Source organism: Solea solea, chromosome 12 (genome assembly GCF_958295425.1).
Source record: "Solea solea chromosome 12, fSolSol10.1, whole genome shotgun sequence".
Classification (NCBI taxonomy): domain Eukaryota; kingdom Metazoa; phylum Chordata; class Actinopteri; order Pleuronectiformes; family Soleidae; genus Solea; species Solea solea.
This window is the reverse complement of record NC_081145.1, coordinates 15833609-15854824: the sequence shown is the minus strand read 5'-3', so window position 1 is coordinate 15854824 and position 21216 is coordinate 15833609. Positions and strand designations below refer to the sequence as shown.

The 21216-nt window shown below is 41.5% G+C and overlaps 1 protein-coding gene across 1 annotated transcript in view; it reads right to left on the bottom strand.

The window, feature by feature from the left end:
• plxnb2b (plexin b2b) overlaps positions 1-21216 on the bottom strand; it is a 108727-nt gene that overhangs the window by 22395 nt on the left and 65116 nt on the right. The window contains exons 3-18 of the mRNA XM_058644898.1: positions 14694-15823; positions 13843-14031; positions 13602-13721; positions 12783-12883; positions 11545-11671; positions 10806-10965; positions 9858-9969; positions 8811-8922; positions 8341-8442; positions 7821-7916; positions 7186-7273; positions 6493-6674; positions 5433-5581; positions 2193-2304; positions 964-1100; positions 350-532 (exon numbers count right to left, since the gene is read on the bottom strand). Of these exons, the coding sequence (XP_058500881.1) occupies positions 350-532; positions 964-1100; positions 2193-2304; positions 5433-5581; positions 6493-6674; positions 7186-7273; positions 7821-7916; positions 8341-8442; positions 8811-8922; positions 9858-9969; positions 10806-10965; positions 11545-11671; positions 12783-12883; positions 13602-13721; positions 13843-14031; positions 14694-15821 (3098 nt within the window). The 5' untranslated portion in view covers positions 15822-15823. The remainder of the gene's footprint in view (positions 1-349; positions 533-963; positions 1101-2192; positions 2305-5432; positions 5582-6492; positions 6675-7185; positions 7274-7820; positions 7917-8340; positions 8443-8810; positions 8923-9857; positions 9970-10805; positions 10966-11544; positions 11672-12782; positions 12884-13601; positions 13722-13842; positions 14032-14693; positions 15824-21216) is intronic.

Genomic DNA, 21216 nt, shown 5'->3' with positions numbered 1-21216 from the left:
GTTAGTATTAAGATACTAACACATACCATTACAGTATTAGTATAACATACGAACAATTGCTTTTAAAAGGTGTCCGGGTATCAACTTTAGTATTGGCAAACATGAACTTGTGACACTTGTGATGAAAAGTTTTACCCAAAACCAACTCATTCTAACCAAAACCAGAGAACTATCAAGGTGTTTATCCTGTGAACCCATGTTTCCTTGAGCCATGCCAGTTAAAACTAAACGTGCCAAACAACACACACCAAAAACCCTGTCAATTACAAAGTGACAAGCTGCATTAAACCAAAGAATATCATAAACTCTTTGGAGGTAAAAGACACACAAGCTGCAACATTACACTGACCAAGCAAAGCTTCCTTTGGGTTGATGGTCCAGAATGTTGGGATTTTCCAAGAACTGGAAAGAATTCGGAATGGCAGCTGTGAAGCTCTTCCCATACTTCACTGCGATGTTGAGAGGGTCAGAGGGCACCTTATCTGCTCGATATTCTCCTGTCCTGCAGGTGATCTCTGCTCCGAAACGCTCCCTGCCAAGACAAGGACATAACTCAGCACTGGCTGGCTGGAGGAGTGGAGGCCACACAAGGTCACTACGCAGTGGAAGCCAACATGGCAGCAGCCTGACAGCTTGTTAAATCCTGGCTTTGCTGCTTCTCTAGCTCGTTATTTTCTGTTACCTGTGCCTAAAATGTCACCGTGGGCTGATTTTGACAGAACACTCATGGTCACAACGGCAAAGGCAAATGGTAAAGGTAAAAAAGGAAATCAAGCTTATGCTCCAATATTAAGGTCAATTTCATTTCTACACCAAATATATATATATACTAGTCATAAGTGTGCATATGGTAGAATTTGCAGAGAAATCCATGTGTGAATAACAAGCTATATTCAACCTAAGGGAAGGATTTAAAACTGAAGTGGTCTTTGTGTGGCAATTACTGAGGAATGAAATGCTTACACAGTACAGTTCACCCCTCCAATGGTAACCTGGACATCCTCCTTACTGCCAGTGTCCAGAAATCGCCCAGATATTGTAATGAGGGTTCCCCCTGCTTTAGGACCCCTGGCAGGTTTCACCGACTCAGGAATTGGGTCCTGGAGAGAGAAAGGGTGTCACCGAGTATAACACAAATTCACCCAACGCCCAAGAGGCACAAGGATTCAGCTGATATTTGTAACGATCTCTAACATGTCTGCACAAACCGCCTTATCAGAGCACAACAAAGCATGTCATTCAAGCTGCATGTACAGGAGCACCTACACGCAGTCACGCTGCAATATTAATTAATTGTAAGAAAGGGCAGAGTTTGTATGCACTCCTCTCTAACCAGATGCAGTGCAGTCATTCTCCCCTTCTCTCTAATACTCGCAGCTAACAGGTTGCAGCATCGCTATTTAACGGGCTTTTCATCACTGTGCCTCCACTAAAGATTCCCCACAGGGGAGCACTCCGTCTGAATGTTTTCTCAGCAAATTGAGGCAGATGTGATGCTTGTATTAGTATGTGCATGTGTGTGTACACTGTACACACATCTTTTATTTTTATGGTCTTTCTATTCTAGTTCCTCACAACGTGGTTGCTGAGGCTGAAGCTGCAGTGTGTAACTTTTGGTCATCTTTGTTATTGTCGATGCTGTTTGGATTACGCCTCGGTTGGTTCTTCATGAGTATTTGTAGTTCAGTAGCCTTCATCTGAAATCCGGCTCTGTCGACCAATAGGATCAGACCTGAGACTGAGGGAGCGTTTGTGTGCATACACCAGCAGAGCAGGGATGGGCAGGGATAAAAAGCATTCATCCCATCAAACTGCTGAATAACAGGTTTTTTTTTTTTTGAACTTCTGAAACTTTTTGTGGCCGCTTCTTTGGGTTTTCAGTCATACTCCCAAGCTGTTTGCAGCTGTTTCACTTATCTTACTCGCCTATCTTGACATGAAACAAATCACTTCCTGTGTGCGGCGTGGTAATGTTGCCAGGATACATGAGATTTAAATGCGTCATGTGGAGCCATTCGGCTTAATCAGCATTGTGTGAACTCACTTGACAATGATTTGAATAAAGCAGACATTTGTTTTTATTTAAAAAGATACGCACTACAGCTTTAAGGTTCCAGTAAGGGACAAGTGAGAACATTATGTCTGCATAATGACTGCTGCTTTAAGACATGTCTGTGTGTGTGAGTACTTACCCTAAAGGTGAAGCGAATGGGGGATATTCCTTTCTTCCCGCCCCTCACCTCCACCTCCACCTCGCCCCAGTATTCGCTGAGATGAACCACAGGGCCGATCTCACACACCACACTAGACAAATCAATAGACAAAGAGCAACATAAGAAAAAACATTCAGACTATGTCTATCACTATCCCCCGAGGAGGTTATGTTTTCACCTCTGTACATTTGTTTGCTTGTTTACTCAATAGGAGTCCACATAAAATTGATTAACCAATTTGCACCAAACTTGGTGGAAGGATGAGGCATCGACAATTGTGTGGACATATTTTGTCCTTCTGTCTTCTATTTTTTTCCCTTTGGTGTATTGACGCACCCTGCTGTGGGCAAATATAGGTGTCCGTTATTGATGGATCTGCTGATTATTTAATTGATCAATCATTTGGCTCGAAGACACGCAATGAATGCTCACACTTGAGAAGCTGGATCAAGAAAATGTATATTCTTTGTCTGGGAAGATCATTGACAATATATTCCCAATCAACATTCAGCTGTGTCTGGTTCGTGTTTGGTGTGATAATTTAAGCAGCTTCTCTGAACCCAAACAGCGACTGCAAATCAAACCTCATCTCTGCGAGTTTGATATTCAGCCTTGAAAGGGAACAGATAGCCTTGTGCAATGTTTGTGCAAATGTATGCATTCAAATGAGCTACTCACAAATTACTACAGATAGTGGAAGAGTTTCTCTGAGATGATTAAAACTTTTTGTTTATGTAGAGAGAAAAAAAAAAAGGTGCACATAACTGAAGTTAAAGCAAGGCAATTAAAAAAAAAAACGAACTAAAAACAGTGTAGACATATTAAAAAGGCTAATCTAATGTTTAAGAAATGCTATTGACTTAGCAGCTATGAATGAAATATTATGTCTCATACCAGACGAGCTGGCACTTGAAGGAAAAAAAATTCAGCCCTGAGGGAACTTTTTTTCACATATGCCATGTCTGTAGCTGACTGGGAATTGTGTAAGAAACTAAATACATCCAAGTCTGCAGCAGTCCTGAGGGGGAAACAGGTCAGTGTAAAAGCAGCAAGTAAAACTGAAGCCAATAACGAACAAAAGCTTCAGAGGTGGATGATGTAAGGCTGAAAAACATTCCACTTAGTCTCACAAATTCTTTGGGTTTATGCCCCATCGTGCAGATGGCAGGGCACGAATTCTCCACAAGCACACATCCGTCCCATTGGGAGTTGAGAGTTCAGACTGTGGGGCAACAATATATATATATATATATTTTTACTTTATAGACCTTTTGCATAAACAGAACATTTTTAAACACCAATTTGGAGGTTTTTATGACAAAACTCAGCCTATTACGAGTTCCTTTGGGATGAGTTGGAACATGGTCCCTGCAGTATGAATACTGAAAAAAAAAAATCTGTGGCAGAGCCACGTGGCACACTTTCAGTGCTTTAGCGGGCACATATCTCAACAAACTCAGGTAGCACCGAAGCCGAAAAGAGGGTCCTGTCAATCACCAGTCACACACACCTGCCAAGTGCCCAGAGAGAGTATTTAAAAACCATCATTTAGTAGAAAGTACATTTAGACAAGCACTAACACCCTCATTTTGAAGTAACTGAACTTTCAGTAGGACAATTTTATAATGTTTCACCACTTAAATCGAAGGAAATGTTGAACTTTTCACTTCACACGAAATGTATCTGACAACTGCAGTTTCTTTTTAAGATGGTGTTACATTCAAAACCACCTACAGACTAATATAATGCAATGCATTGGGTAGAATTAAATGTTTCCAAAGTTTACTTAGCTGTCAAGGATACCTGTGAAGTCACGCAGAGTTTAAGGTAGAGTAAGCAGGATTTTTTGTTTTGCTCTTATTGATTAATAATTGCATAACCTTTCATCATAACAGCCATGGACAGCTTTTAACCAATCGCATCACAGGGAAGAGGGAGTGGTTCCTTCTATTGGCTGGTTCACTTCACTCCTTCTCCGCATACAGGTTAGAGCTGTCACTTTTTGTCTGAAATTCGGATATGCAACTTGGCACTTGGTTGGCAAAGTTCAAAACAACAGCCATGTTGCGTTGGTTTGCTGTGTCATAGAACAGTGTTTCCCAATCCTGGTCCCCAGGAACCTGCTGTGCTGCTGCATGTTTTAGACACACAAAACACCTGATTCAAATGAACGGGTTGTTATCGGGCTTTTGCAGAGCCCGATGACGAGCTGACCCTTTGAATCAGGTGTGTTGGAGGATGGTAACATCTAAAACATGCAGGGCAAATGTCCACGAGGAACCAGGATTGGGTGACACTTGTTATAGAATATTAATCTCACATTACACAATAGTTTTAGTCTGTCAAATTCTGTGATCATTGGCTTTTGGATTGGAATGACGTGTTTTATACTAGCAAGCTGCCAATGAGTGTAACCAACATGCGTATGCAATGACCAAGTGTGTCTTGAATAAACCTGACCTAATCGAGCTTTTTATTTATTATTGTTTTAACCAGACTAACAGCAGCTTCTCCATTTATTCATGTTGCCTCAGTCTTTCCGTGTCCATAAACAAATTGAACTTGTACTGCTCAGCTCTTTTCTCCTCCATCAAGCTTCAGTAATCATTTGGGTCTTCTGCTTAACCAGAATCCCATCACACACCAAGGAGACATTTTCCCTGTAAACTGCTCAGACAGTTTTAGTTAAACAATACAGAATTGTGCATCTACAGCAGCAAAGCGCAGCTTGCACATCGTTGCATCAGAATTAAGCCTCTTTGAATGAAGCACTAAAATACTACATGAGATTAGTTCTAGTCAACATTTTGCTGTGGATCGTGGGCTATAACATGTGAAGTATAGTTCTTTAATATTGCTGCTGTACCTTTTAGAATTTTGAATAAATTGCTCTATATGTACTGTTTTTTTTTTTTTTTAAAGAAAATGATCTGAATTCCCTTTCTCCAATGCAATCCCCTTTTAAAAGAGTAATTGTGTTTCTGAATCAACCTGCATCTGGGGACCTACAGATCAATACAGCGCTATAATGAGCTACTTAAAATATGCCATCCCATATACACACATTACCCTCAAGGAGAATCAAAGCACTCTTTACCTGACAACCTAATCACAACTTTGGCTTTGGATAAAACTATCCAGCAAACAACAATAAGACTGTGTGCACGGACGCTCATAAACTATGGATAAATACTTCACATTAAGATTTGTGTTTATTACCTTGTGGAAACAGAGTACTTCTCCTCCTGATGGATGCAGGGCTGTTTGGCTACAGTGATGCTTTTAATGTCTTCCTTGTGGATGCCAAGGTTGGAACCACGGATGGTGATGGAGATGCCTCCCCGCAGGGGTCCGTAAAGAGGGCTGATCTGGATTGGAGGGTACACGGTGTGTGGGTGTTATATAGGTTAAGGGTTTTAATAACTTAAAACAACAGCCTGATTGAGAAAATCTACTTAAAATGAGTACCCTGCTATAAAATATCTAGGAATCCAGATCCATGTGAATGCCAGGATCCAGGATTTATTAGCTACAAAGTTAAAAAGGGTAGCTGGTTCTCATATAGCGCGTGATCGATGTATATACATTGTATAGTTGAAGTATGTACGGTCACAACCTCTGTTACAATGACACATCAACACCATTACTGATGGATTTTTGTCAATGACAATGATGCGGCGGCAGCGACAATTAAGTGAGCGAAGAGAGAATCGATCCAATCTGAAAGTGCTGCAGATCATCTCAACACGCCCTCAAGGAGAAACAGACTTTTGGCAGAGAAGAGCAAAAAAATGCATGGCCATTCAAATCCACGCACCAAAGTCAATACTTGCTCTGCTAATCACATGCCTTTAAAATATCTACTGTTCAAGTGACAGGTGATGACACTAAAGGTCTAAAAGTATAATAGTATCAAAAGTAATTTTCTGTTATAAAATGTACTTAAGTCTCAGAGGTAAAAGTATTTAAAAAAAAGTGAGGAGTAAGGACTGAGCCATGGTAGCTCAGTGGTCTTTCAAATGGATGGTTGGGGGATCAATTCCAATCTCTTGAGCAAGACACTTAACCCCATGTTGGAGTGTGTGAATGGGTGAAAACTGTAGTGTATATATATATATATAGTTCAAGGAAATGCCACTACATTTCCTCAAACTATCTTTGTAGCTAGAAGTAAAAGCAAAAATTGCGAGAGATACAAATAAAGTAAAGTACAGATACGTGAATGTTGTACTTAAGTACAGTAACAAAGTATTTGTACTTCTTTACAAAAAATACTCACAGTAGTGATGTGGGGGTTGGGGCACTCAATGCTGGAGGGATCCTCTGTGCCGTGTTGTGTACCGCACAGCTTCTTATGAACACATGCCTTCTGCACGGCACACCACACGCAGCTGTACACTGGGTCGGCGTTCTTACAGAGGCTGCAGTCCTCCCTCCCCACTGAGCAGTTGTACAGAGTGACTGCAAGGAAAGTAGGGAGAGGAAAAAACAAACTGTTCATACTGTTTCTTCCACTATTGTCTTTGCATATTTTGTTTTTTTAGAGGAAAGTAATCTCTGACATCACTTCAAGGGAATATATTTCAACAATAGATGGTAAAAATCAAACAGGGCAAAAATTTACATAGGCTAACACAGCTTTTTCTGTCAGTAAGAATAAGGTATCCGACCACACACGGAACTTGATTTTAACAAGGGTTATGTTCATTATAAAAAAAGTTTCCACAAGACTCTAAACTTTAGGTAAAGTGTGCAAACTCAAAATGCATATATATATTATGCTTAACTGTGAACTTCCCACTCGCTACTTCTGAAACCAAATGCACATGATGTACCATATAGCCTTAACCAATCGATTTTCTTCCTTAATTTCAATCGCAGATGAAAGGGATCTTCCTCCATATCTGATGGAGTCCCCACACAGGGACGAGCAGTGTACCCACGAGGCATCACAAATACAATGAGAGCATACCGTTCAGTGTGCTGTCCATCTTCTTGCCTGACTCCTTGTCCTTCATGTAGAAAAGAACATTGGTCTCTGGTGATTTATTGTAGGAAAACTAAGAAAAACGAAAATGAGGAATTAATTATTAATACAGAATGAGGTGATTAATGGTATTTAAGCTCTGTAATCAGCAAACAATGTGGGCTGCTGCTCCCTCATGCCAAGATGGGGGTGGGGGGGTGGGAGACAGAACAAAATATACAGAGTCTGGCAGATTTTCAGCTGGAGAAATCAATGTCGAGAAAATAACATAGCTGGGGGCTTGGCACTGTTTGAGTTTCCCAATCACAGAATGAGGATCTAGTCCTAAAATACCTCCAGTGAGGGAAGTCTGACCATTAGAGGGAGCTACAGAATATCAAAGGTAAAAAGCAGCTCAAGAAGGAACAAAGAGGTGAGTACATCAACATTTTCAGTGATTGTCTAGAGTGTTTTTCATATCCGTTGCCAACTGTAATTTGATAATCATGTCCACAAATCAGCCACAGTTTAAGGGCCTGAGTTGAGTTGAAGAGAGAGTGAAGAAGTGAAGGAACAAAATAAGCAGTTCAGCATGAACACGGGGACACACGGGACACAGTTGAGTCAACAGTCCTACTCACATTGTGGCCACTGAAGGTATAGAACAGCCCGCCATCAAAATTGACCTCTTCCTCCACGTTTTTCATGAGCTTGGTGCCTATTGTGAAAGTGTGACCCTGGAGAGCCCGGGAGATAAAATCAAGCCACATGTTGTTAACCTAAAAATCTCCAATTTACTAAAGATAACTGCCATAACATATCAGACATGATGTGTGTCCAAGATGAATAAAAAAAAAAAAGCACATGACTAGAATCACAATGTATCTAGTGTAACTGTTTGTCTGAAAGCCTCTTAAGTATGCCTGTAACTTTTATTTGCAATTACTCCGTCACTGAAAAAATGACTGTAAACCACTTTTAATTTCCTCAGCTTTTTGCACGCGTATAAATTGATTACTTTTGCACCTGAAAATGTTCATTTAGCAAGTAAGTGCATTTTTTAAATGTTTATTTATGCACCGTTGGGACCATTGGAGTGCCAAAATGTGTTTGAAAAAGATTTGCTTGATTGCTTTAAATTCTGTGATTCCGCGACTTTACCTGGTAGAGTTCCAGATTGATCCCCTCAAAGCTGATCGAAGTCTTGGAGCCGACGGGAATCAGCACAGGATCAGGATTCTCAAAGTGAGGACACTTTGTTCCCTGAGAAGGCATCAGAACAAATCAAATACTCTCTCAATCATTTACAATTTAAATATGCCAACCACTTAATGGACTCCCTCAAATGCATCAACAGATAAGTGTATCGCTGCCACATCTGCTGAGTTGTAAATTGATATCCACCACCCTACAACATTTGCCACACAAGATGGTGGCAGCTGATACTGGGATTAGAGTTTATTTTTAATTTCAGGGAGAAATTTGGATCACTCAAGCAGAGCCTCATGTGCGGTGATTAGATGCGTCTTACTAAAGTTCGGCTGTACTTTTTCAACATCGATCATACACATGCTATCAGAGGCAAGAATCTATGACCGGCCAGCGATATGTTTAACCTTCAGAAAACTAACCTGACGGTGCTTGATGATATTGGGACCCACCACACTGTCGTCCATGTCACCGCAGGTATGGTCAAATACGTTCCACTGGCAGCCCCACTGACTGGCCACGCATGACATACAACTAAAAAAAACACAGACAAACACCAATAAGCTACAATGACGGGAAAAACGCTTTCCTGCACACAATTAGTCAGGAGCGCATACACACATTGTGCACGCATAAAAACATGCGCGCACACTAATGCAAAACATGCAAACTCATCAAATAGCGTCCGGCACAAAAATCCATGCTGCTGACAACGAAATAGATCTCTGCAACTTCCCATAAGCAGGACTCGTTCATCACAAATTCCTTGGCTTAAAAGAAATGAAAGGGAAAAAAAACAAGGAGAGGGGGGAAAAAAATGGCAAAAATCGACTTTCATTTTTTGATTAATGAAAAGGAAACTGAGGCAATTTCCTCGGCACGGTAATAAAAGGAGTGGAGAAAATGCAAGAGGTGCATTCAAAAGCGCCATGCATCACAATTTACAAACAGAGCCTTGATCTCTCATCTGCTCATGCATGGTGATACGTTTACATCAAGGTTGTCAGCTGATACTGTGTTCAGTGTCACTGTGTACTTTCAGCAAGTGACGGAGCAGAACTGATGGATTAAGATTGGAGAACCTTCTGTAATCACAGCAGGCCTCGCAATGACTGATAGAACAATATATAGACACTGTGCAGTAAAAACACATATACATGAGTGTATACTTAATAAGAAGAAGGAGTAAGGCTCAAGTTTGGGTCCAATTTCACACTGACTGGTTAGCCTGTAATATGAATTTGGTTTCTGGTAATAAAAATTAATATTAAAAATGATAAATAGCATACATGAGGGTTAAGAAGTCTGAAAGAATGGTATTTGATTTTTTTTCTACTCTTCTCAGACATGGTATTATTTCAGTATACGTAACAATACAAACAATTGTGAAACAATGTACTGATATGTACAGAAGATAAAAACATCAATAAAAATGTGTAGACACGGGTTTAACAACAAGTTTTACTCACGGGGTGTTTTCAGATTTCCACACTGTGGCAGCACAGTTGTAGAACTTGTACTCGCGCGTGGCCAACTCCACAGTCTCGTTGACGAAGACGCTTACAGCCACCGCAACAAAGTCTGAGGAAACAGCCAAGGGAGGGTTATCATGTGCTGCACTAACTCAGGGGGGGGGGAACACATTTAGGCATGTATGGATAGGAGATGGCATCTTTTGCAAAGCAGCAATACCCAAAAACTGGCAGTTTATTAATAGATGTCACTTGCGTATTTGACGGCAAAACAACACAGGGAGTAAAGACATGGAGGAGGAGGAGGAAGAAGGCAATAATGCAACGCTGTGGATGCTCCCATAAAACACCAACAACAAACAAACAAATAATTATGTCAGCTTCAAGTACCCATTAAGTACACAGGAAACCAGTTCACTCAGGACAATGTTTAGCAGAGGAGGGAGGCCACTTTGATAATAGCCTGTTTTTAAACAGAGAGAAAGAAGCGGCCTTGCTGCGCTGGCTCTTCATTGTTTAACTGCACACAAACAAAGCCGACATAAAGCTGCCCACAGAGTGCGATTTTACGTATTATTGCCAGCGTTACGAAATCAGAGGAGCGATGTGAAACAGCAGCGTCTGTCCCAAAGTTTTGCCTCTCCCTTCTATTTTCTTACCTTTCATACAGAAAAGGCAATGTGGAATAAACACACAGCAATTCAGGTTACGTGAAAAAAGACAAATGACATCGCTTCTCCTCATCTGTTTAGTTAGACATGTAAGATTCATATTTGTTAAAACAAATTTGCAAAGTAGCTATCTGACACTGAACAAGGTCTCAAGCACCAGGACATTTGCCCAGATTACCAAGTTAGTAAGGCAAAGTCAGTTATAATGGTACATGGCAGGCATTTGCTTTTCGGGGTATAGCAAAGGGAGGCAGGTAAATTACAGAGATAATACCTTGGACCTCAGGTGTTTGTGGTATAAGTGACGGTTGGGGTAGATTGCAGGAGACCTGACCAGATTCGGACATGACTCCATCACTCTTGAACGACTCGATGGTGCAGTGTAGACGGTCTGAGGGTCCGATTTGAGGCAAGGAGGGGATGCTTATCCTCACCTGATGAGTAAAAATATGCATCAAAGTGAACTAAAGGCAGAAAACTGTCTTTAAAGATTAACCATTAAGGTTAATGGGCAGTTTTGCTGCATAGTATTTTCCCAAGCCAAATTCATTTCTCAAATTGGTTTACCTAGACTGTGACGACACAAAGACAGAAAAAGTGTTCACTTCTGAAAGGCGGAAGATTGATTGAAAAGGCGAAAAGGGGAGAGATTGATGAAGATACTCACGTGAGTCAGAAAGGGAGGGACAGAGAAGTACTGAGGGAGCAAATGAAAAAAAAAAAACTGAGGGAGAACAAAAAAACGCTCTCCATCTTCAGGTTGTGAGCAGAATCAACCAGGTCAGTTATAATAAGCCAGGATGGAGTTTTTTGGATGGATCGATACAGAGCAGGAAGACCTAGAGCCCAGGTCTCTGATTCACAATGGAAACAGTTTATTACTCAGGCTGTGCATGTATGTGTGATGCACGGGTAAGCGGGGTGGTGTACCGCAGAGCGAGGGAGAGAAAGAGGTGTGGAGAACAAAGGGAAAGAGTGAGCAAGAATGAGCGAGAAGAGAAGCAGTGCTGTACCTTGCTCGTCTTTTTACAGGAAAGGTTTGGGGGATAGAAGGAGAGAATCTTGACACACTGCTGCCTCGGGCTCCACAGCCAGCCATTCTTCTCCTCAGCCCGTCGGCACTCAGACCTCCTGGTACACCTTCAGACGAAGGATGAAAAACTCCCCATCAGGCCCTGCTCCACATCCCCTTAACGCTTTCACAAAGTCTCAACGAAAACAAAGCCTTTGGAGTCCAACTGTTTTTCACTGTACTGCTGTGAGTAACAAACCCAGGTGACTTCACACAGGACAAGCACAGATTTTTAAAAATAAAGTTTTGGTAACACTTAACATATTACTAAATGCTTGTTTTTTTCAATGTTATAGTGCGGTAATAAAGAGATAATATTTCATTGACTTATTACCAAACTAGATTACTCAAGAAATAACATGTATTATTTCATAATTTTACTTCCAGATTATAACAATATTATGGGTTAGTTACGGTTTGCATTTGTTTTTTGTTTTTTGGTTTTTTTTACAATTAAAATTTCCAGTAAATGTTGCAGCCTGCATTACAGCACGGATTATATGTGGATGACATTAAATTATATGTGGATGACATTGAATTTAATGTGGGCGACATTAAATTCGAGATTTTTATTTTGAACAGATGCGCGGGGAAAACACGCATTTTGACGATGTCAGCATGATGACTAGATGTGACATTGTTTGTTGTTGAACTGGTTGAAACGTTTAACAAACGACAATGTCCCCTGCTGTGTCGCCAACTCTGACATCATCCAATGATTATAAAATGATTCATTTTCAGTCAGCTGACTTACGGACGTGTAAACTTAACATTACAACTGTAGGTTGTGCAGAGTTTCAAAGAGACAAGGAGACATAATTGGTTTTCTGCTTTTGTCCTATTCCTGATCACTTCTGAGTGAAAAAAAAAGAAAAAGAAGACACATTTCAACCCCTTCTACCCTCTAGACCCTGATAAATATAGGCTGATGAGAGTAAATTGCACAGACTGCCTTCACTGCATGAGGCTGACAAACAGCTTTAATTCCTCATGGCTGCACGGACAACAGGAGATGGAATATAAACACCAGGGGGTACTAAAAGTGTCTGCAATAAAATACTGAACAAATACCCCGCTGTGTTTTACAGATGGAACTGCATGTGTAGATGTTTGTGTCAGTCTGTCGCACTGCGAGTGCATTTGTAATTGGATCCGTGTGTGTGTGTGTCGGATACTCACCTGCCCTCTAGGACACACCAGCCACAGTACGGGTCCCTCAGTTGCACACATGATTGGCAGTCTTTGTTTTGGAGGCACGTCTGCACTGGCACCTTGATGATCTGGAGCACAACGACATGAAATAAAGGTAACGCAGTGTAAAACAGTGAGCTTTGTAAAGGTCCAGTGTGTAAGAATTAGTAACATCTGAGGGTGTGACTGCAGACTGCATTCAAAACGGTCTCTCGCACTGTCTTAGCTTGTTTATCACTGCCCTCTTCCTCAAATTGTTATGTGAATCAAATAAATGAGGTCACATCTCAGATACAATTATCTTAAAATAACTAAATGACACTACACATCTAATTAGATTCGGAGAGGTGCAGCACTATTATCACTATTCCCAGTATCATCTTTGATATCCACATATCCACGTTTTATGCATGTTTGTATATTTCTGCAGCTCCACAGCCTGTACCATAAACAGCTGATTAACAGTCAAAATCCATTTTTCAGTGTTATGACTCATCAGTCTCAATTAATCCTATTAGGAAACGGTATAGACAGAAACAAAAACAACAGACATCTAGCTTTATTTGTATTTTCTTAAAAAAAACATTCATCTGTTGATTGACAAACATAAGGAATACAATTATCTTCCTCACACATGTCTACAAAGAACTCTTTTGGCATGTGTGTTTTGCCTTCAGCAGAATAAACAGCTAAGAGATACCTATCTATTTTAATCAATGCCGCCTTCACCGGCATCGACTCTCTTTACCCAAAGCACCGTTTCTTGGTTACACAACAGCAGTGAGACAAGGGTGCTGCCATACATGCCTTTTTCTCAGTGGTAACGTAGAGGTGACTGAGGTCAAAGAAAAGGTTCTTGTTGACCTTCTCTCCCATGGTCTCACCAGGAGTCTTGCTGTACACATAAGGCTCCACAGTCAAGTGTACCTGAGCAGAAAACAAAAAGTCAAATATGTGGTTTATTTCCCCAGTCCCTCCTTCTCTCAAGTAAAGGTCTAAAGGAAAAAAAATATATACAGAAGAGCAAAAGATCAAAAGACAACCGCACCTTGAAGACCTCTCCCTGGTTATTCCCCAAGAAGGCGATGGTATGGTCATTCTCAACAGCAACAGCCACCGCGGTCAGAAGGCCTGACATGGTCAGGACTGCATCTGCCTTTAAGGCAAATCTTGGCTTGCTGGCCAGAGGGGAGGGCAGAAAGTCTGCACCACACTTAAAGTTTTCCAATGTATCCTTCTGCGAAGAGAAAATAAATGAGGAATAAAAGATTGGTTGATTTATAAAAAAAAATAAATAAATAAGGAAAGGAACTATGTGGGAATCTAACTTGTTGGCAGCGTTGTGGACTAAATAAGCTGCATAGAGAGTGACAGCTGTTAGGGATAAACGCGGGCCTGTTTTTCTCAGCCACAGAAGTCCTTTCTTTTTGTGGAAACACGACTAGATATAAACTTATTTAAATAGTTTTCAAGAACAGATTTGTGAGAACAATCCTTGCGTGTTATTGGTTGAAAATGCTTCAGCGGTGCTCCCGTTAGCCATGGTGCCAAATCAAAGTTTGTGATTGCACCAACCTGTCTCATGACGGATGGAAATCTGTCTCAAAGGGCATGGGACCAGACCCATCAGTGGATGCAAATCAACATGAGCTTGCTGATTGGTCTGGTTTCCAGGCTATGGTCCAAATACTCTAGAGGGCCAGATTAGAGCATGGGTAGATGTGTTCCCAACATTTCTATATGCAGTAGTTTTGTACTGGATGAGTCGCGGGTATTGGGAGGAAAAAATGTGTGCGGCAGAATTTTCAAACATTATTTATGGTAGCATTCCAACCTCCCTATTTATCCGGAAAAGATTTGTTTTTTAACTTCCATTTTGACAATAAAAAGAACACTTACTGCAATTTTTGACGTGCAGAATTCATCAGTTTTAGAGGAGTAGGGAATGTCCACAGCAGGATACCCGGAAATCTTCCCCGAATCACTGTAGCAGGCACTGATGATGTCCACCAGCCGCTCATTGATGGAGTTGAGTGGATACATGCAGAGGGCAGAGTCACTGTCGTCGTCATCTGGACTCGCCACCGTGAACAGAACTTTGTTCCAGGAGTTGACCTTTCCATACTTACTGAACTCAGTCATGAGCCGTGCCAGCTCTTTCCCCGGAGAAGCCACGTATGCAGCTTGGACTTTGTTGTATCGGTTATTTGCACCACAGTTTAACTGGAGCTCTGTGTGGGAATAATAGTGAGGGTCTTCCTCGCAAAGACGAGACACAAAGGTCAAGTTTTTATTGTCTGTACCGTCAAGTGTCCGCGAAAAGAGGAAATAAACAAACCGATCCTCTTTGAAGGCATGGCGGAAGTCGTGCAGGTACTTGGGAACAAATGGTGTCGTCTGTACTGTGGACGCCTCGATGATGCTCTCAAACACAACCCAGTCCCCGTAGTCCTGAAGGATGCGTGTGCTGATGAGTTTTGTACTGTCCAGGCTCCCGTAGCCCTTCCCAACAAGAAACACACTGAAGTTGTGTGCCTCTTTAGAGTAGGTGGACATGACGCCCACCACGTTCACGTTATCCTCGATGCTGGCCACATAAGTCCTCTCTCCTTTACTGTCACTGTAATACACCTGCTGTTCCACATTGGTCAGGTTGAGGAGGGAGCAGATGCCTCGGTAGCGGCTTCCACAGACTATGAGAGAACCATTGGATGGGTGGATCAACAGAAGCTTGTTGAGATTGGGCATGAGCTTTGTGTCCTGACAGGCTGAGGCGGGGGGCGTACAGGTCCGCGCGTCCTCTTTGGGGCCCGTCTCAGCACGCGCCTCCAGGCGGAGCGATGGTCCTAGCTGGTAGATAGTGTTGACCGCTCCCAGGTAAATGCGGCCAGTGTGGGGGTCTTGGACAACATTGTTGATAGGGGTCTCTGAGGGGAACACCAGGATGGAAATGTTGCTGCTGTCCTCCTGGGCTCGTGAGATCGATTGACAGAAAAGGATGAGGAGAAGGGAGACCCAGCTTGCCATCTCTATAGGGAACAGAAAGAGAGAGTTGTTTTATTATGAGCCAAGGCAAACCCACAGATGTATGCAGAGAATAAACTGTCATGTGTATGGTAAGTTCATGATGTGCAACACAAATGCAACACTTTGACATTTTGGGAAATGCACTGGTAATGCATTTTCACTTCCCCTTTATTGTACAGAGCAGCCTTAAATTAGTGAGGTTTTTGAAGAGGTAGTAGGTAGATCGGTAGGTGGTGGGTGGGCTGTTCAAAGGTAATCAGCCTTTAAACACAGCCAGGCTATTTGCCCATACTTATTCTGCTAAGTTAAGTTCAAAACTGTGCAAATATTATTTATGATATGGAGCTTTCCTTCTATTTCCTTGTGAAATTGTTCCCCCAAAAAGTGTCTGCTTCACTGAGTTTACAACACTCATTCTTGTTTCCTTTTGTGGCATCTAATCAATTTTGGCAGGGTTTTAAGATATCAGTCTCTGAATTGAACTACAGTCACTCCAATCTATTTGAGGTAAATTTAATTTGGGTTGTTGCATCTCCTAGTAATAAAAGTATCCCAGTTGATCTGACTGACAGATCTCACACAATGTCCGGAGATAAACTGCATATTTCCTGTGAAAACACAGAGCTAACTTGAGTCATAATACTATTCACCTGCACTATGTTACATTACTTATATTATGGGTCATATACTGATCTAAAACACTTGGCAAATAAAATAAAACCAAAACTATCAACATGGATTTAATTTGCTATTTGTAATTTGTGTGACCTGACCCCACGAAGGTCCCGCTGACAACACAAAGCATTTAAAAACATAGATTTATAACAGTGGAGTAAAACTATTAAAACACTTCTTAAATCTAACAGTGCATAGTGCGCTGCTGGTGTCTGATGCAGCTTTGTGTTCCAGTTCTATAAAGGGCATGTTATTTTAGATTTAATTGAGTTAATATCAGGAGTGATCACTGGTGAATTATAAACCTGCTCTGAATGGAAGCAGGGAGAGATTAAAGCCAAGAACTAGATCTGAAACCATAACACATTAAAAGCCTATTTGAAAAGCTTGGATACGTTCCAAATTCATTTGCACTGTGCTCTTTTTTTTTTTTTTTGCCTTTAACAACTCCATCCAAACGCAGCGTGCTCTGGAAGAACACTGTTTTTTTTCAGGCAACATGATCATACAATGTAATATCCCTGTACAATAGAGACAGCTTCATGTACCAGCTAACAGCAGGTGTCTGTGGTGTCCTCACTCACTGCTGTTTGCCCAGGCTGTGGTAAATATGGAACTGCAGGTGGCTGTGAAGCGGCTTCTGCCCACACAGAAAATATGTGTCCACGTTTACAAGTGGATCACCTCTTCAGTCACATCTATTGGCATGTGTCAAACCTCTGATGAAACTTCTGGGAAGTTGTTTGTGTGCTTTCCCTCACTCGGCTGAGTGGGGAGGCCACTGATTAGACATTTGCCCTTAAGGGATGCCGTTAAATTCACTGCCAACACCCAAGTGCCCACTACTTGAATTGATGATGTTATTTTTCTTCTCATTTACTACCTCAGCCCTCCATCCCCTCAAAACCCATTTCACTGCATACATGTATTGTGCCCTTTTTTATTTCACGACCTTAAATATTCCCCTTAAAATAGAAATGGTGTGATAAAACTTCCCATCTGTCTTTTTGTCTTTTTGAGGACAGAAATATGTGTGGTTGTGTGTGTGTGTGTGTTCTTTTTACAACTTTAATTAATAGGGGGAGAGCCAGGCAGGCTTGTGCAAAGTTTTAACTACGAAGAAGAGATTCAAAGAACCAGGATGGACAAAAATCAACACTAACGTCAGCTGTGAAGTAACAAAACTTCAATTACAGAGGCATGTCCACAGGCAAAGTTGAATGACAATTACAAGCATGTGTCAGCTCTAAGAGGCGCCACAGTCACTCACTTTTATGTTTGACTTTTTCAAGGAAACATCACAAAAAAAACTACTTGAGCTGCAAAATGTGTTTTTTTTGCCACCTCAAAATATTGACAGCATAAGCAAAAACATTCAGACAAAAAAAGGGTCTTAAAATGACCACAGAATTAAATGATGACTTATCTGCTTCCAAAGCTCAACTCAGCAGGACTGCATTTTGTTAACTTGTGTGAGAATAAAGAATAAACATGACTCAAAAAATGAAAGGACAACGAAACCAAAACAATCTAGGCCTCAGACGAACTGATGGCATTAACACACGGCCTGCAATAACAGACAAGTGGTATTTTTGCAATCATTATATGACACTTCATCGTACCTAGTGGGTGTGAACTTTGAGGCGTCAATAGCACTGGCCCTCATCCATATAAATGCCTTCTATCACCTTCCTTAACCAAACCTGCACGCTTTTCAGCTTCTTATCATTTTTTCCATCCACCTCTGTTTTCTTATTATCATTCACTGTTATTAAGTATTGATTTATATTTCTGAAAGGTGCCACAATACGTGAAAGCAAGGATTATTATTATTATTATTATTATTCGTTGTAGGGTTTTTTTTTTTATCACTATTATCCTTAAGTCGGGCAGTTATAATATAGCAAACAAATTGCAAATGCTGTACAGTGTCTTTGTTGTCCACTAAGAATGGTAACATGCATGTTTCTATTCATTTCCTCTGCCATGATACAGACCACGGAGGGAGAGAAAGAGTGAGGGACAGTTTAGAAAAGGTGGATTATGTCGCACACAAAGAAAAATCCCTCGACATCCAATCACACATGTTTTGACAAAGCAACTTTCTCATACTGCAATTAACAATACAAGGACAATGGTCCCAAAGCACTCATTTAGACTTAAGAAAACTCCACTTATAGCCACGACTTCAAAAAGTCCGACTTCTATTCATGCAAATCCTATAGACGGACCCCAATCAGAAGACCGTGTTACACAACTGTCCTTAAGATGCCGCATTGTGGGTCAGTGCAAATTAAATTTGCAACATATTTCAAAGGAGCCCGTTCTCTCCCAGGATGTCTCCTCCTGTCGCCCTATCATTTTTCATCCTTTTTTTCATGGGTTTAATCCTGAACGGTGGAATTAAAGGCTTCAAAGAGCCAAGGAGAGGCAGACTGCTAAGTAATCTGGTGAGGGGTAGAGACAGGTGAGACGAGGCCCACTTCTTCCCCTGGTCAGCCCACCTCTCTATTCTCAACCATTCTACTCTTCGTTGCTGCGATGAAAACATGACAACTGGGTATACCAACACATGGCCATGGTGAATAAATAAAAAGCGGCTAAATTTAGAAGCCGTGCGCTGCACCAGCCTACTGCTAATGAAGCCTCCAATGGCCTGGGATAAACAGTAATGAAACACATCATGTGCTAATGAAGCTGGCACATGAAAGATGGGACTGTGTGACTGACAATTGTTGAATTAAAACAGCTTGATTGTCACGGTTGAGTGGCTGAATGGGAATCTTGACTAATTGCGCAGTCCATATTTCACCTTATATTACAAACAAAACGGAATCTTTCCAAACTAAAACGTCGAACCTGAATCATCACTGTCACTGGGGAACCAGAGCACCGTTGTCAGCTCTGCTGTGATAAACAACTCTGCTTTTGAACTACTCATCCAAAGTAAGGAAAAATCTAATTTTACTAACCATTTGTTGATTTACCGTAGTTTGACTGTTGCTAATTTAGTTGGGAATGTAAGAGCAGGCCACAAATCATCCAACAGATGACTATTTTTAAAGACAAAAAACAACAACAACATACTGTCTACCAACCAAAAGAAAGAGATCTTCTTTAGTGCATACTGGTTATTAAATCATCATCATATTCAGGCCTGCAAATTTAATGGGATTTATAATGTTTTGTCATATTTGCCTGCAGGTCTCTTCTCTCATCCCTTCAGTTACCTCCCATCTTTCTGCCTTTATCAGGCAGCAATGACGGGATTTACGACAAATCAAATAAGGCTTGAAACGAGAGCGAACCTCAATTCCAACATTTTGGGGTGCAAAAGAAGAAGAAGCGAATGCTTTTCTCCATCTTCATACAGGTTTATGCTCTTAACTCCATTTGGTCAGTTCAACACATTAAACAGTAATTGTGCGTGTCAGCGATGGAACTTGAGGAGCTTTAACCAGCTGCTACTGATGTGGAGAATTATCAGTCAAAATTGGTGCTGTACAACCGTGGCATTCTTAACGATGATTTAAGTAGAGTAAATAAACTGCTTAGTCATGATTCGACTCAATGAGTCGTAATTTTCCCCCTCAAGTTTATTTCTTTGCTCGGAGGGCAAAGAAACATTAAAGAAAAGCTGGTGCGGTACCACATGCACAGACTTGAAAATAGCACACAGAGGTGTATCCCTTTGTTGGCCGACTTGTCATCACACACATGCACATACTCCTTTTGTTGATAACTGGAGTCGTACCATCTCTCACACCCTCCTACCCTCCGCCTCCACCAGTTGGGGCATGTCTGGACAGGAAAAGCAGCTCTCAGCAGAGGAAAATGAAAGATAATTGAAAAATGACAGGTGTGCACACAAACACACACAGACTCCTAGGCTTAGAGACACAAGTGCACACACCAATATGTGCACCCGCACAGTTTGAAGTGCTGACAGGGTAATCCTACTCCGACCACACAGAGACACTCTTCTCTTCAGAAAGCCATGCTGTGTGTTTCTTTGACACAGGGGCACTAAAACCCAGCATGGTAGTCCGCATGCTTCTCGGCTACTCCTCACACCACACAACACACAAATCTTCCTATTTTAGGACAATAACCACCAGAAGGTGTGCAAGTGAGAGAGAGTAAATGAGGGGAAAGAAAGGGAGAGAAGAGACGGGGAGATAAAGGAGTGCATATGTGTGTCTAATCATTAGATCACACACACACACACACAAACAGTAGCACAACTGCTGACCTGGTAAGTTCTGAAGCAGCATGCACGCTCCTCTCACTCATTAAAACGGATACCGGAAGGAAGGAAGCTGATATAATAAATAAAACAGAAACAGACACCCTACCCTGAAAACATAATAGGATATCACCCCATGCTGCGATCATTCATATTCAGCACTTTCTTCATCGGGAAGCTGACTTTGACAGATGACAGGGGTCTGACACTGACGTTCCGGGTGGAGAGGGGGGGGGGTGTATCATATTGAAGCTGCTTTCAGTGTTACACACTGATAAAAGTGATCTGCTATTAAATGACTCACATGTCCCCAGAGACCTGAGGCTCGGTGGAGAGCCGGGGTGGGCGAGGTGAGTGAGGGGTTAATACTCCAAAACAAATCTCTCCCGTGTCTCGTGCAGCATGTTGAGTGCTGAGAAGTCTCGATAAAAGGCAACATGACAACGTGGGCTAGGAGCAATACAAGGACCCGGA